The sequence below is a fragment of the Balaenoptera physalus genome, assembly GCF_965194825.1.
Source record: "Balaenoptera physalus genome assembly, chromosome: 20".
Taxonomy (NCBI): domain Eukaryota; kingdom Metazoa; phylum Chordata; class Mammalia; order Artiodactyla; family Balaenopteridae; genus Balaenoptera; species Balaenoptera physalus.
Genome location: NC_138901.1, coordinates 48,762,792 through 48,778,095, shown reverse-complemented (window position 1 = coordinate 48,778,095; position 15,304 = coordinate 48,762,792). Strand labels below are relative to the sequence as shown.

At 43.0% G+C, this 15,304-nt stretch overlaps 2 protein-coding genes across 4 annotated transcripts in view; one reads left to right on the top strand and one right to left on the bottom strand.

Moving 5' to 3' along the window:
* SUPT6H (SPT6 homolog, histone chaperone and transcription elongation factor) overlaps window positions 1-6,168 on the bottom strand; it is a 31,585-nt gene extending 25,417 nt beyond the window's left edge. Inside the window, exon 1 of one of the 3 annotated variants that reach the window (XM_082442776.1) lies at window positions 6,013-6,168. The gene's annotated coding sequence lies outside the window, so the exon portion shown is untranslated. The remainder of the gene's footprint in view (window positions 1-6,012) is intronic. The other 2 variants (XM_082442778.1, XM_082442777.1) reach the window with 2 other exon arrangements.
* Window positions 6,169-6,301: 133 nt separating this feature from the next.
* SDF2 (stromal cell derived factor 2) lies at window positions 6,302-14,416 on the top strand. The gene is made up of 3 exons (XM_082442840.1): window positions 6,302-6,673; window positions 10,380-10,576; window positions 13,495-14,416. Exons 1-3 carry the CDS (start codon window positions 6,523-6,525, stop codon window positions 13,780-13,782), a joined length of 636 nt encoding a protein of 211 aa, XP_082298966.1. The 5' UTR covers window positions 6,302-6,522; the 3' UTR covers window positions 13,783-14,416.
* The last annotated feature ends 888 nt before the right edge of the window (window positions 14,417-15,304 follow it).

Here is a 15,304-nt window from a genome sequence, read left to right as displayed (position 1 = left end):
ATTCCTCTGTTAAGGCAGACATTAAAAGGATTTGCCAAAAACAAAACAAAACAAAAAAACCCAAACCCAAAACCAAAACAAACCCCCCTCCAAAAACCCAAACCCCAAAACAAACCAAAAAAACCCCCAAAACCAAAAAAAACCAAAACCCAAAAAAAACCCCAAACAACGTCACTCTTCTTACTACGTTTTTTGTTTTGAAGATTATACTTGTTTTTCATAAAACGTGTTATTTATGCTAAAATGTAGTGGGCTTACTTTTTTTCTCAGCTTTATTCATGTACAATTGACCCCTGAACAACATGGGTTTAAACTGCGTGGGTCCACTTATAGGTGGATTTTTTACCCAGCAAATATAGTAGTATCTGTATTTTCATTTTACAGATCTTTAAATTAAATGTGGGAAACCGTTTGTGTTTGATTAGAGATCACAATATGTGGAATCAAAAGAATCAGGGTTTGAGTTTTGATTCTATCCAAACTGTTTCAGATTCCTGCCCTTGGGTGAGTCATTCATCAATTCCTTTGTTTTTGAGGCAGAGATAACCGTATGCAGACTGTGAGGGGAAGAGAGGTGGGTCAGCACATCAACCCTGTGTTATCCAAGGGTCAACTGTAATTGGCATATAACATTGTGTAAGGTTAAGGTCTATAATGTGTTGATTTGATATACTTGTATATTGCAAACAGGCTTATTATTATGTTAAAATGAATTAACATTCATCTATTTATTTAGTCATTATTAATTTAGTTTAGAAATTAATTTTAATTTCTAATCTGGTTAACATCTATATGTATAAATCTCATAAACATCAATAGATATAACTCACATTAACAAAATGTCTTTGGAATCTTAAATTATCTTTAAGAGTATAAAGGGGTCCTGAGATCAAAAAGTTTGACAGCCACTATACTACACCATTGTATAGGTCCCACAGGGTGGTGATACAGGAAGCCTTGGGTTAGACTGATGCCCTTTCCCCCCCAAGATCTGTATCCTTAAGGTCATTCAGCCTGAGTATAGCCAAAAGTGAGTATCTAAAAATTCTGCCGATTAAATGTGGTGCTCTAATTTTAATACTGCTCTCTTTCAGCCCTGAACTGAGTCATTAAAAATAGATTTGGGTACAGCAGCCCCCACAGATAGCTTGCTTTAATTAGCCTATCAGACCCACAAATTCAGTCTTGTAAGGCCTCAACATCTTCACACTAAATGCCAGCTCCTCCAGACCAGATGCCCTACAGCCTACTTAGCAGAGAGAAACAGACAGCCTACCTGATGAAAGCACAGCTTTATTCTGTTTTGCGGGCAGCTGGTGCTCTGTGCTGCATGCAGCTTTCCTCCCATTCCCTAGGTTAGCAATGAAGTACATGCTGTGCTATAGCCGGGGAATGCCTCCGATCTAACTCACTGCCAAGACTTCTAGTTAAAATAGCTTGTGCCAGACGCAATCCTGATTTGCTGCAATTTGGGGGAGCTAGGTGTGCAGAGGGTGCTGCAGCAGCACTGCAGGCTGAGGTTGGCAAACAGCAACTATTCCAGAACAAAAACACTATTTATTAGTATGTGATTATCATTAGTATATGATATCTGAGTCTGATGTCATTTGGATTTTGTATTTAGGACTTATGCTCTTGAATTTTCCCCATATTCAGATTGTAAGTTAAATTTGCTACTGAAATAGATCCAGAAGGGGAGTCGGGTGGTGAAAGGAGAAGGTTTCTCCAGGCGGAAGCACAGCTGCAGTACAAGATGTGGCTCAAAGGGACAGGCTGGCGGTTACCATGACATTCTCTGGAAGAGGAACGGAGCTGGGATCGGATTGCCACAGGGGAGGCCCTCCACAGTCCCTCCCTTTGAACAAGATGATGTAGGAGGCAATTAAAAGGAGACCAGAGCAAAAAGAGATGTCTGTTAATTCCCCCCACTGGCAGCTTCAATTAACGTTTACAATTTTGTTTTTTTAGGGTAAAGCTCTGTGCTGGGACTTGGGTATATAAAAATAAGTAAAACATGCTTTTGACCCTAGTGTTCATATTCATCTCACAAAAAACTTGTAAATAAAGTTATGACAGGGGCTTCCCTGGTGGTGCAGTGGTTAAGAATCCGCCTGCCAATGCAGGGGACACAGGTTCGAGCCCTGGTCCGGAAAGATCCCACATGCCGCGGAGCAACTAAGCCCGTGCGCCACAACTACTGAGGCTGTGCTCTAGAGCCTGCAAGCCACAACTACTGAGCCCGTGCGCCACAACTACTGAAGCCCGCACACCTAGAGCTGGTGCTCTGCAACAAGACAAGCCACCGCAATGAGAAGCCCGCACACCACAACGAAGAGCAGCCCCTGCTCGCCGCAACTAGAGAAAGCCTGCGTGCTGCAACGAAGACCCAACACAGCCACAAATAAATAAATAAATAAATATATAAATAAAGTTATGACAGAGCACAATAAATGTTTTATGGTAGTTATATACGAGAACTATGAAAGCAATATTAAGACAGAGGTCAGAGGATGCCTCAGAAAAGGTGATGCCTGAGTTGAGAGGAGTTAAGAAGATAGTCTGGAAAAAGGCAACATGAGCAAAGGCTTAGAGGTCTGACAGGGCCTAGTGATCTGGAGAATAGCCCTAGAAGTCTGGTGTGGAGTTTAAACTATAAGACATTCTGCATTTGATGAGCAAGAGCCTAGGACTTCTCCAAAGGTGTTCACAAATGACTACCCAACTTGGAATACAAAAACCTAAGAGTTTAATAAACAAAAGTATTCAGAGTCCACTCAAGACAAGTTCTTTTAAATTTGGGATTCAGAACTCTGTCATGAAAAATCCTAATCACATCAAGATGTTAGAATACAGAAAATGTTAATTCTGCCTATAACCATTTTAACATGCATACCGTATTTATAAGAAATAACAGTATTAGAATCTTTTCAAGAATCTTTTCAATGCCTGGGCATAAAAAGCACTATTGTTAATAATGGTTAACATAATAAGTAATGTAAAAATATTAGTTTTTTCTTTTCTTTCCATATTTCCTTGGGGGACAAAGAAAGGGCAAACGAGGAGCAGGAACAACTAAAATATGTAACCAGATTCAGTATCCCTGCAAGTTACTGAGCCTTGTGCAACACACACTGGGGGAGCAGACAGTTCCTGCTCTAGCACAGAGGGGCTGATCTGCCATTGAAGTACAAAAGCAGACATAGACAGTATGTAAATGAATGGGAGTGGCCTAATTTCTTAGTTTAGGAACCCCTAATCTAGAAGTACAGAAGGTCTTTAAAGAATTGATGGCATGGGCTTCCCTGGTGCAGTGGTTAAGAATCTGCCTGCCAATGCAGGGGACACGGGTTCAAGCCCTGGTCCAGGAAGATCCCACATACCATGGAGCAATTAAGCCCGTGCGCCACAACTACTGAGCCTGCGCTCTAGAGTCCCCGAGCCACAGCTACTGAGCCCGTGCGCGCCTAGAGCCCGTGCTCTGCAACAAGAGAAGCTACCACAATGAGAAGCCTCTGCTTGCCACAACTAGAGAAAAGCCCGCGCACAGCAACAAAGTCCCAACGCAGCCAAAAATAAAATAAATAAAATTAAAAAAAATTTATTAAATAAATGTTAAAAGAAAAAAAACTGATGGCAAAGGTACCATGGGAGCCTGTAATAGAGGATTCTAACCTGCTTTTGAGAAAGTGACTTTAAATAAAGACCTCAGTGAGGCGGAATTAACTAAGTGGAGGAGTTGGCTTCTTTGGAGATGGTTCGAGAAGCGGTGTTGTTGGAGAAAAGTGCTCCCAGCGCAAGGTCCAGAATATGCTGTAGCAGGAACAGTGAGGGTCAGTTTGACTGGAGAGAGGGTTCATGATGAGTGAGAGGTGAGGCCACAAGGATCTTGACAGGACAACTTAAGGATTTTGGATTCTATCTGAAAGGTGCTGGGAAGCCCCTACAGGTTTTAAACCAAGAACTGACTTAATAATTTACTTGTTAATTAAATAAATATTTATTTAATGAGTGCCTACTACATGCCAGGCACATACAAGACAAACTCCCTGCCCCTAGGATACCTGTATTCTGTAGTTTGCCAGGAGACAAACCACAAACAAATAAAATAAAGCTTGCTGTAAGTGCTAGGAAGGAAGTAAACACCCTCACCTTTGAGAGGGTTAGTTTAGGCCAAGAGGTCAAGAATGGGCAGGCTGTGGTATGCAGAGCCAGGGGAGGAGGTTCCTGGCTGAAAAGGTGGGCAAGAACTTGGCATATGGTAGGCAATATCCTATGGCCAGTGTGACCAAAGAATGGTGAAGGCAGCGGAATGCGAGAGGGAGAAGGGGCCTGCTCAAGTCAGGCTGCGAAGGCCACGGAAAGCCACTGGAAAAGAAAATGACATGATCTGACCTGACCTGATCCTGCTAATGTGGAAAATGGACTGGGAGGGGTTCTGGGTGGAAGCAGAGAAAACTGAAGATACTATTGTGGTAGCTTGGGCAAAAGATGCTGGTGGCTTGGAACAGGGTAGCAGCAGTGGAGATGGAGAATAGAAGAGAGATTTGAAATATATTTTGGAGGTAGAAATGACAGGACTTAATGAAAGACCTGGCGGGGGGGTGGGGGGGTGGATAGTAAAAAAGAATCCAAGATGATTTTCAGAGGTCTGGCTTTGGTAAGCATGTGGATGAGAGTACCACTTAGTAATGTAGGGAAGACCAGGTTTGGGATGATGGGAACAACCAAAATTTTCTTTTTCTTATGTCAGGTTTGGGATGTCTAAGAGACATCCAAATGGAGCTGTTAAATAGGCATTTTGTGTGATTCTTAAACATAGAGGAGAGAAGGCTGGGCTAGAGATTTAAACTCGGGAGTTGCCAACTTTCAGATGGTTATTAAAGCCACAGGACTAGGTCATCTGAAGGAAGCATGCCGAAAACCCAGGATTAAACTCTGAAGGAAATTCAACTGTAAGATGTGACTGCACCACTTCCTGATGTGATTAATCCCAGAATGAGATTTAAACCTCTTCGGGAGTAGCAATACCATGCTAATCTGATCTAGTAGCCGCCCAAACCAACTAAATAAGCTTTCAGATGTTTCAGACTTGTACTGGCTGGAGGAACACAAGTCATGCAAAAGGGCTCTAAATTCACAGTTGATGGGGGAGCAGTCATACTTTTGTAATCAATACATAAGACTTAAAAATCAGTAACTTTCATATAAACAGTTAAACTAAAAAACATCGAACTAAGCTTTTTTTGTCCCAAGATGTCATATTCAAAATTCTTTACACTCTCCATGTTCATTAACAACAGCAGTGTAACTTAATACTCCCTTGCTACTTCTGATATTACAGTGAAGTATTTTAAGAGAGCTGAGGCCTCCTCTAAAAGAAAAATAAGTATCAGTACTTGTAACAAACACGGGAAATGAATCGCTCCAGCTGGTTCAAGGGAGTCCCTGGAGAGAAAGGCAGAAACTGGAAGAAAATAAAGTTTTTGTCTTAATAGCCCATTCTGATGTGTGTGGTAAGCGTCTGATGAATGTAGTCATTTACAAAAAGTTCTAATTACATTACTCAACAATATGGAAAAAGACGGAATTTGGCATCGCCCTCTAGCCTGATGGCCGAGTTGCTGGAAGCTCCGTAGGTTTCACATCCCCAGGACAAACAATTCGATCACCTGATCCTGACTCGGAAGCCCCAGGTCCCTTCCATTCCAAACCCTATCGCGCGGCCCAGTTTTCAGAAGCTGCGAGAGAAGGACGGCATCCCAGGAAGCCTGTTGACACAACAGGCCACCCAATTCATGGGTTCTGGGTGGCAGAGGGTTGGGAAAAGCCTTGAGACTCCGAGCAACTACCCCGCTTTCTTCCTCCTTCTCTCTCATACAGCAGGGCAGGCCGGCGGCCCCCTTCTTCCCGCATACGGCTCCCCAGTACCTCGTCCCTTACGGGACCAGGCCCTAGGAGCCTGGCTCCCCACCTGACCCATTCGAGGAACACGCTTTCCAGTCCAAACTTTACCTGCCTGAGGCCCGCCGCTTCTCCGGTGCGCTAAGCCCCCACCGAGGAAAATGGAGTCCTCGAACCGAGACTGGGAAAAGATAGTACGGACCCACCGCACAGTACCTCCGCCGCCACCGCCGCCGCTGCTGCGTCAACGTACTACGTCACTTCCGGCCCCCTGTCACTGGGAGTGGGCCGACCAGTTCTTGCTCTCTTCTCCCAAACAGGTCTACGGGCTTCGCCGGGGGCGGGGGTCGGGTGGGGAGGGAGGGATGGGGGTAGCTGGGCTGGGCTGGCCAAAGCAGGTCAGGAAGGCAACTGTCACAGGGCCCCCGGAACAGAATAAGTTGAATGAGGAGGTCGGAAGCAACCAGACCTAGCCTGTTCCTCAGGCCGCTCTAGCCAAAGGAACCATAAAGACCAGACTAGAGCTCCTTTTCGTCCTCTCTGTGGTTCCACCCGCGGCTTCCGGTTCCGGGGAGGGGCCGAGTTTTCTTGGAAGATTAGGGGTTCCGTGCTACAGACAGGATGGCTGTGGTGTCGCTGCTGTTGTTCGGGGGTTTGTGGAGTGCTGTGGGATCGTCCAATCTGGCTGTCGTTACTTGCGGTTCTGTGGTGAAGCTGCTCAATACGCGCCACAACGTGCGACTGCACTCACACGACGTGCGCTACGGGTCAGGTACAGCCACCCGGGTTCGGGTGGGCTGGGAAGGCCTGGTAGGCTCCGGAGGGGGCGGGGCCTAGAGAGACTCTGAGGGGTGTGGTCTGGGAAGGTTAGGGGAGCCCGGGGGAGGTTCCTGAGGTCTGGAGGCGGAGAGTCCGAGAGTTGAGTGGTCTTTAAGCATCTTAATCGTAATCTTAGTTTCTATGTGGTGAGCTTCGTGCCAGGCACATTACATATTTGCTTTTTAAAACTTATAACATTCCTACGACGCATAGACTATTATTATCCTCATTTTACAGGTGAGGAAACAGACTCAAATAAATCGCATACTCAAGTCTTGGCAGCTAGTGAATGACAGTGATGGGGTTCGATCCACATCTGTCCAGGGTCAAAGTCTGCTTTAGTTACTGCAGGCTGGTACTACTCAGTGCAGGAGAGACAGACATGTAGAAAATTACAGTAAGTGCTGTTATTTCTGAAGTCTTCCAAGACCTCATTCTTTGATTATAACCCTCTGTTCTAGCTCTTTTCCATCTTACACTTGCTCTTCAACTCTTTTCCTTTGGCTTCTTTTCACTCAGACCTTATCCTTTTTGTAAAGAAGAACTGAAGCACTCACTGGAATTGGAGAGGAAACTGTTTAGAGGGCTTTTTAACGTATGAAACTAAAATGCTTAGCTTGTGGGTTCATTTATAATTCAGCAATTATTTGTGGATTCATTCATTCAGTATAGATTTAAGGAATCTACTGTGTGTCTAATATTGTTCTAGATACAGGAAATACAGCAGTGAGCAAGTTACAAGGAAACGAAAACAGACAGAAAGGAGAGAAAAAAGTTCAGGTAGTGAGATGTGAGAGACATCTAAGATGACTGCTAGATTTCTATCTTAGATAACTGATGATGCTATTAGCCAAGAGAGGAAGGAGTTCTCTTAGATGGAGACTGGACTGTGGTTTATGATACCCAAAACCTGTCTGGCCAGGTAGACTAGGAGAGGAACTGAATTGTCATTGTTGGGACGTCTTAATAATCCTAGCGGTGGGCTTCCCTGGTGGCGCAGTGGTTAAGAATCCGCCTGCCAATGCAGGGGACACAGGTTCGAGCCCTGGTCCGGGAAGATCCCAAATGCCGCGGAGCAACTAAGCCCGTGCGCCACAACTACTGAGCCTGTGCTCTAGAGCCCGTGAGCCACTACTGCTGAGTCCATGTGTCACAACAACTGAAGCCCGCGTGCCTAGAGCCTGTGCTCCGCAACAAGAGAAGCCACCGCAATGAGAATCCCGCACACCGCAACGAAGAGTAGTCCCCACTCGCTGCAACTAGAGAAAGCCTGCGCGCAGCAACGAAGACCCAATGCATCCAAAAATAAATAAAGTAAAATAATCCTAGCGGCCATTCAGTGAATACCTACTATGTGTCAGGCTTATTATATTTTAATTTGATCTAGTTTCCTATTTTGGATCTACTGAATCAGAATGTGGGTGGAGAGAGGCTGCCAGTAGGAATCTATAGGTTTAAAAATCTCTTCAGGTGCTTCTGATGGGCATCCAGATTTGAGAACCAGGTTCAGTCTGGAGCTCAGAAGAGAGATCTGTGCTGAGCCTGAGATACAGAGTTAAGTACAACATCATTGTCTGGGTGGTGGTTGAAGATGTGGGGAGAGTAAATGAAATTGCCCAGGATGAACTGTGGTTTGCAATCTGGTGTCAATTTGAATCACTTGAAAAACTTGTTGAAGCACTTGTAAATGCTTTTGTCTTGATCCCCAACCAGTATTTAAGAATGTATAAGGGCCAGGGATGGAACTCTGGGTAATCCTAAAGTTTAAGAATGGGAAAGGAAGTGGAGGGTTGAATAGAAAGTGGAAAGTAGGAGACAGAAAGTGTAGACCATGATTTAGTGAGGCATGGAAGTGAGGACCAAGAGAACTGTAAGGCAGTAACCAGAAGTGAGGAGGGAGGGTTGGTTAGCCTTTTGTTTTTTAAGATATAACAAAATCATTGAGTTGAATAGAAGAAACAAGAGAGAGAAACTGGTAGTTTAGTCATAAACATTCACCCAGATAACTGGTACAATGCAGTTATGTTAAGTGGTAAAAGGGAAGTGTCATCAAAAGTTTGTGGTCAGGCAGGGCCAGGGGACTGAAGGGAAAGCTAGGAGCAATAGGCAAGAGTGACTGAGGAAAGTGTCTGGGAAATACGGAGTGCCTTCAAAGAACTGAGTAGTGAATGAGGCCTAGGGAAGAGAATATCCCTTGAGTTTATATGAGTGGCCTATTTGGGGGAACTTAACAGAAAATAAAGCTTTGTGGGAGGCCAGGTGGTAGAGTGGTTAAGAGTGTGAGTTCTAGAGTTGGTCCACTTAGGTTCAAACCCTGCATTGTCTCTTAAGATTATGTGATCTTGGGCATATTATTCAGCCTTTTTAACACTCCACTGTAAAATGGGGGTAATAATAATAATAGCTACCTCAGAGAGTAGATGATTGTATCAATTAAGAATATTCAAGTAAAAAGCCTGGGTTTGTATCTGATACCCAGTAATTGCTCAAGTACACATTAGCTGGTTAGCAATTATTATTTGTATATTTCCACTTTTTTTCAAGCCTGTAGCTACATGTTTAACCTAGTACCTTTTAACCTGCAAAATCGCACCATTTTTAAGTAGTATGAACCAAATTTAGATGACTTAAGAATACTTTTGTGGGACTTCCCTGGTGGTGGAGTGGTTAAGAATCCTCCTGCCAATGCAGGGGACACGGGTTCGAGCCCTGGTCCGGGAAGATCCCACATGCCGCGGAGCAACTAAGCCCGTGTGCCACAACTACTGAAGACCGCGCACCTAGAGCTTGTGCTCCGTAACAAGAGAAGCCACCGCAGTGAGAAACCTGCGCACTGCAACAAAGAGTAGCCCCAGCTCGCCACAACTAGAGAAAGCCCGTGCACAGCAACAAAGACCCAATGCAGCCAAATAACTAAATAAATAAAATTTTAAAAAAAATGTTGAAATTGTAAATTAAAAAAAAAAACTTTTGTAATATGTTGGATATATCACTTACAGGAATTGGAGAGCTGTAATGGCTTGTTGGATTAAAGTTGACAGCAAAAACCAGTCTCATTTTATTTTGTTTTTAATTAATTTATTTTTGGCTGCATTGGGTCTTCGTTGCTGCGCGCGGGCTTTCTCTAGTTGCGGTGAGTGGGGGCTGCTGTTCGTTGCGGTGCGCGGGTTTCTCATTGCGGTGGCTTCTCTTGTTGCGGAGCACGGGCTCTAGGTGCGCGGGCTTCAGTAGTTGTGGCATGCAGGCTCAGTAGTTGTGGCTCGCGGGCTCTAGAGCGCAGGCTCAGTAGCTGTGGTGCATGGGCTTAGTTGCTCCATGGCATGTGGGATCTTCCTGGACCAGGGCTCAAACCCGTGTCCCCTGCACTGGCAGGCAGATTGGATTCTTAACCACTGTGCCACCAGAGAAGCCCTGATATGGTACACTCTTAAACATAGTTTATCATATAATAACTAATACTATATAAATACATTTAGTGTTTTTCATATATATTTTAATATCATAGAAGAAAAAAATATGAAGCATGGGGTTTCCTTCCCAGCCCCCCAAACCTATTTTATGACACAGGGCACATTATTAGCCATAGGAAAGAGAGGGGTCAGGTTAAGCTCACCCTCTTTTCTTTTTCTTTTTCTTTTTCTTTTTTTTTTTGACTGCAGGTAGTGGGCAGCAGTCAGTGACAGGTGTAACCTCTGTGGATGACAGCAATAGTTACTGGAGGATACGGGGGAAGACGGCCACAGTGTGTGAGAGGGGAACCCCCATCAGATGTGGTCAGCCCATCCGGCTGACACATGTCAACACTGGCCGAAACCTCCACAGTCACCACTTCACCTCACCTCTTTCTGGAAACCAGGTGAGGTGGCATCCTGTGGGTCATTGCTGCTCATTACTCAGTTGAGTTGTTTGATATCTTGGTTCTTAGCCCTTTCTCTTCCAGGTATAGATCTTCTCTTTTGTGCAGACCTGAAGAATTGCCTCTGTCTCATAAGTGTGAAGGAAGTTGTTTCTGGTCAAAATGGAGACTCTACGTTTAGATCAAATCAAGAAATGAGGAAAGAGAGAATAGGTATATGTTAGTGTATCATAAGTTATCTTGATAAATCTTGCAATAAAGAAACCCAGTGTTTTCCAAACTTGTGATAAAAATTATTATTTTTTTATGATGCCAACTAACCACATTAGGAAAATGAATTAGGTATTGTGCCATTTTTTTTAAGCCTTGAACTTTTGAAGAATGTGGATCCCTTAATGACTGCTTCCCTCCCACTCCCCCTCTGTATACATTTTTCCCTATTAACATCTTAACATTAGTATGGTAAATTTGCTACAGTTAATAAAGCAATACTGATACATTATTATCAACTAAAGTCTATAGTTCATTCTGATTTCCTTAGTTTTTACCTACTGTCTTTTTTCTGTTCCAGGATCCCATCCACATTACATTTAGTTGTCTCCTTAGACTGCTCTTGGCTGTGACAGTTTCTCAGATTCTCCTTGTTTTTGTTGACCTTGATAGTTTATTTTTTATAAATTTATCTATTTATTCATTTTTGGCTGCGTTGGGTCTTCGTTGCTGCATGCATGCTTTCTCTAGTTGGGCGAGTGGGGGCTATTCTTCGTTGCGGTGCGCAGGCTGCTCATTGCGGTGGCTTCTCTTGTTGCGGAGCACGGGCTCTAGGTGCATAGGCTTTAGTAGTTGCGGCACGCAGGCTCAGTAGTTGTGGCTCACAGGCTCTAGAGCGCAGGCTTAGTAGTTGTGGTGCACAGCTTAGTTGCTCCGCGGCACGTTGGATCTTCCTGGGCCAGGACTTGAACCCATGTCCCCTGCATTGGCAGGCGGATTCCTAACCACTGCGCCACCAGGGAAGTCCTGACCTTGATAGTTTTGAGGAGTGCTAGTCAGGTATATTATAGGGTGATCCTCTGTTGGAATTTGTCTGATCTTTTTCTTATGATTAGACTGGATTTATAAAGGTTTTGGGCAGGAAGACCACAGAGGTAAAGTGCCATTTTCATCCCATCTATCAAGGGTACATAATATCTTATGATTGTTGATATTGATTACCTGGCTGAAGTAGTGTTTTTCAGGTTTCTCTTGTAAAGTTATTCTTTTCACTTTTTCCCTTTACATACTGTACTCTTTGGAAGGAAGTCACTGTGCACAGCTCATACTTGAGTTGGGAGTTATGCTCCTCTTCCTTTAGGGTAGAAGAGTTACATAATTTATTTGGAATCCTTCTGCATGGAAGATTTGTCTTTTCTCTATTTATTCAGTCATTTATTTTCATTGGTATGGACTCCTGGATATTTATTTTACACTTTGAGTTATAATCCAATACCACTGTCTTCATTATGTTGCTCACATTTTTCCACCTTTGGCTGTTGGGAGCTCTTTCAGTTGTCTCCTGTGTCCATTTGACCTGCTCCCATCATTGTGTATGTGTGTGGCTACGTTTTAACACTTCCTTACTTTCCGGCAGTAAAAGATATTCCAGGCTCATCTTGTATATTTCTTGCCCCAGTCCTAGAATCAGCTATTTCCCTATGGAGTCCTGCTTCCTTTTATTGGAAAAGGGTATTCTTAAACCAAGATCTAGGCCTTTCATGAGCTTGTTGCTAGGGGATTTTGTTTCTTTTAGGCCCTCTCACCTGACAGAGCAAAGAAATATATGTATGTACGTGTATATACTCATATTTATTGTAAGTGTTCACATATGTAACCATCTATATCTATATTAAGTTAAACAAGAGTTCTTACTGATGCCTCCAATTCTAATCCATTGCCACATAGACCATTTTAGCCTCCTCCCTTTGCTTATTTGTAAATTCCCACTCTTAACAGTGAGACACCGGGCTGCTAACATTCTCATCCATTTACTTACTTGTTCAGTTCCAGTATACAAGTATAGTAGTAGAATTGTTAATTATGTGCAGTTTCTTTTGCCTTTTGTCGTACAGACTTTATTTCCAAATAACTGATTTTTATCATCTAAAATTTTATAGCTCTTAGTGTATATTTAAATTGTATATGTGTGGTAGTGGTCATTTTGTAATGTATAGAAACATTGAGTCACTGTGTTGTGCACCTGGAACTAACATAGTGTTGTAGGTCAATTATAATTCAATTAAAAAAAATTATATATGTCTGAAATAATCAGTTACTTTTAAAATTGTGATAGAAACTCTGAATTTTTGGTCTTATGGGGAATGGGATTAGAATACGAGTGGAAGATAGAATCTGCTATACTCTGCTCAATTAATATTTATTATTTTATTTAATTCTCACAATTATTTTGTAAGGTATTATTGTCATCATTTTATAGAGGAGAAAATGAAAGCCCAAAGGAGTTACACAGGAAGGGACAAAGGTGACATTCAGGGTTTGCCTGTTTCCAGAGCCCATCCCCTTTCCAGCTTGTGTTTCTCACCACGTCACTTCATGTCTAGTTAAGGGAATGAGGCAGAAATATTTAACGTCAAATAACAAGAGGTAAAGTATTTTAAGACTATAATAGAAAATATAAGGCAAATAGAGGAATATTTGCAAAGTAAACGTTTGGACCATAATCTTATGGCAAGTGATTTCATGTCCTTGGTGTCTTTTTATCTTTTTTCCACAGTTTTATTTTATTTTATTTATTTTTAAACAACACTGGAAAGGCTCTTATTTATCACTTTTGGATAGTCTTAGTTTTCTTCCCATTGCCTCCCTCCCCTTTTCAAGTCTATGTGTCAGCCATACTAATGTCACTACCTATCTGTGTCTTCCAGGAAGTGAGTGCTTTTGGTGAGGAAGGTGAAGGCGATTATCTGGATGACTGGACAGTGCTCTGTAATGGGCCCTACTGGGTGAGGGATGGTGAGGTGCGGTTCAAGCATTCTTCCACTGAGGTTCTGCTGTCTGTCACAGGAGAACAATATGGTCGACCCATCAGTGGGCAAAAAGAGGTGCATGGCATGGCCCAGCCAAGCCAGAACAATTACTGGAAAGCCATGGAAGGCATCTTCATGAAGCCCAGTGAGTTGTTGAAGGCAGAAGGCCACCACACAGAGCTATGAGTCTGGAGGCTGTGAGCCACTGTCACCACACAGTGTTCATAGACATCTGCTGCTCCTTCACCCTTTGGATCCCTGCCACAGGTGACCATGTCACCACTGAGATGAAGATGCATGATAGGAAACAGTAGCTGTGTTTGGAAGCCTCAGCCCTTCACACTTGAATTGGTTGTTCTCCCGGACTTGGGTCAGTTATTTCTGAGTACAAGACTTGGTGGTGAAGGAGCAGATGCTTTTTATTCATATTAATAAAACAAAAACTGAGGGAGGCATCCCTCCTAGCTGGGAAATTTTTATTCCTCAGAATCTTGGCATCATGGATTATTAATGTGTGTGACTTTTCTCCCACTTTCTTTCTCCAGAATGATAAAAAAAATTTCACTGTTAGTCACTGTATTGTCATTTATTAGGCACGCTATTTCATAATCTGATTAATCCTTGAGTCCTAAGAGTCATTGCTAGCACTCTTTTGAGATGATGGGAACCTTTGGTGTGGGCCCTTTTGAAAGCCTTACTTGCATCCCACTTTTTCTATCTTTACTTTCACTTCTCCCTCAGCACCTCATCTTTATTAGCTTTTTGACTAATTATGGCTATAGACCCTTAATAAATAGACAATAAAATGTTTTACTTTGGATATGTTACTGTACTTGAGAAAAAAGGGTAGGGGTGGAAAGTGGAACCAACATTTATTTACTGCTTGCTGAATACTAGGCACCATATTATAGATATTACCTCATTTAATCTTCACAGATATGTTACCGGGTATATACTACGATTTTACCAATGCAGAACAGAAAAGTTGAGTAACCGCCTGAATTCTTAAAGCTAGTAAATAATTTGTAGACAGGAATCCATCTTTTTACTGCAGTACAACTGTGTTTAGTTCTTGGGAGATAACTATACTTTTTGGACAACTGTAGATATCTTTCTCTGAAAAGGAGATTAGAAAGCTTTTGTCCTCTACTCACCTCACTTCTTCCTTTCCTCTGCTTGGCAGTTCCAGGAAGTTTGCTTCTCTGTTCTCCAAGGATGGTAGTGGTGAACAGAAGTGTCTGCCATCTGCTGGAATTTCAGTGACTAGCGGGCCTTTTTATTTTTAGAAACTTCTGGATTTTTTCCTTACTTGCTTTAGGGAGTTAATGTTGAACATTTGGGGGTACCAGGTCTGTGCCAGACGTGACCTGTAACATCAGAAGACTTGATCTCTTTTACAAGGGCTCGTCTCAGTAAGCTGAGACCAGGAACTAGTTGAGCTCCATCTCTGCCCTCTTCCCTCTTTTTCCACTTCAGTTGCATTGCTCCCTTGAGAGCTCTCCAGAAAGAAGTAGACAAATGATAAAATCAACATTTCATGCCATTGAGATAGTTGGGAGTAGGGTGGTAACAGTCTGGGGAGAAAGAAAGGAAGCGATAGAAACAGCTGAGTAAAGGGATCAGCTTTCACAACATGAACGAGAGTAGGGAGTTGTGTTGCAAGTACCCCTTCGTGGCTTGGTCAGAGTTTTTACTCAGTTGTTGGGCC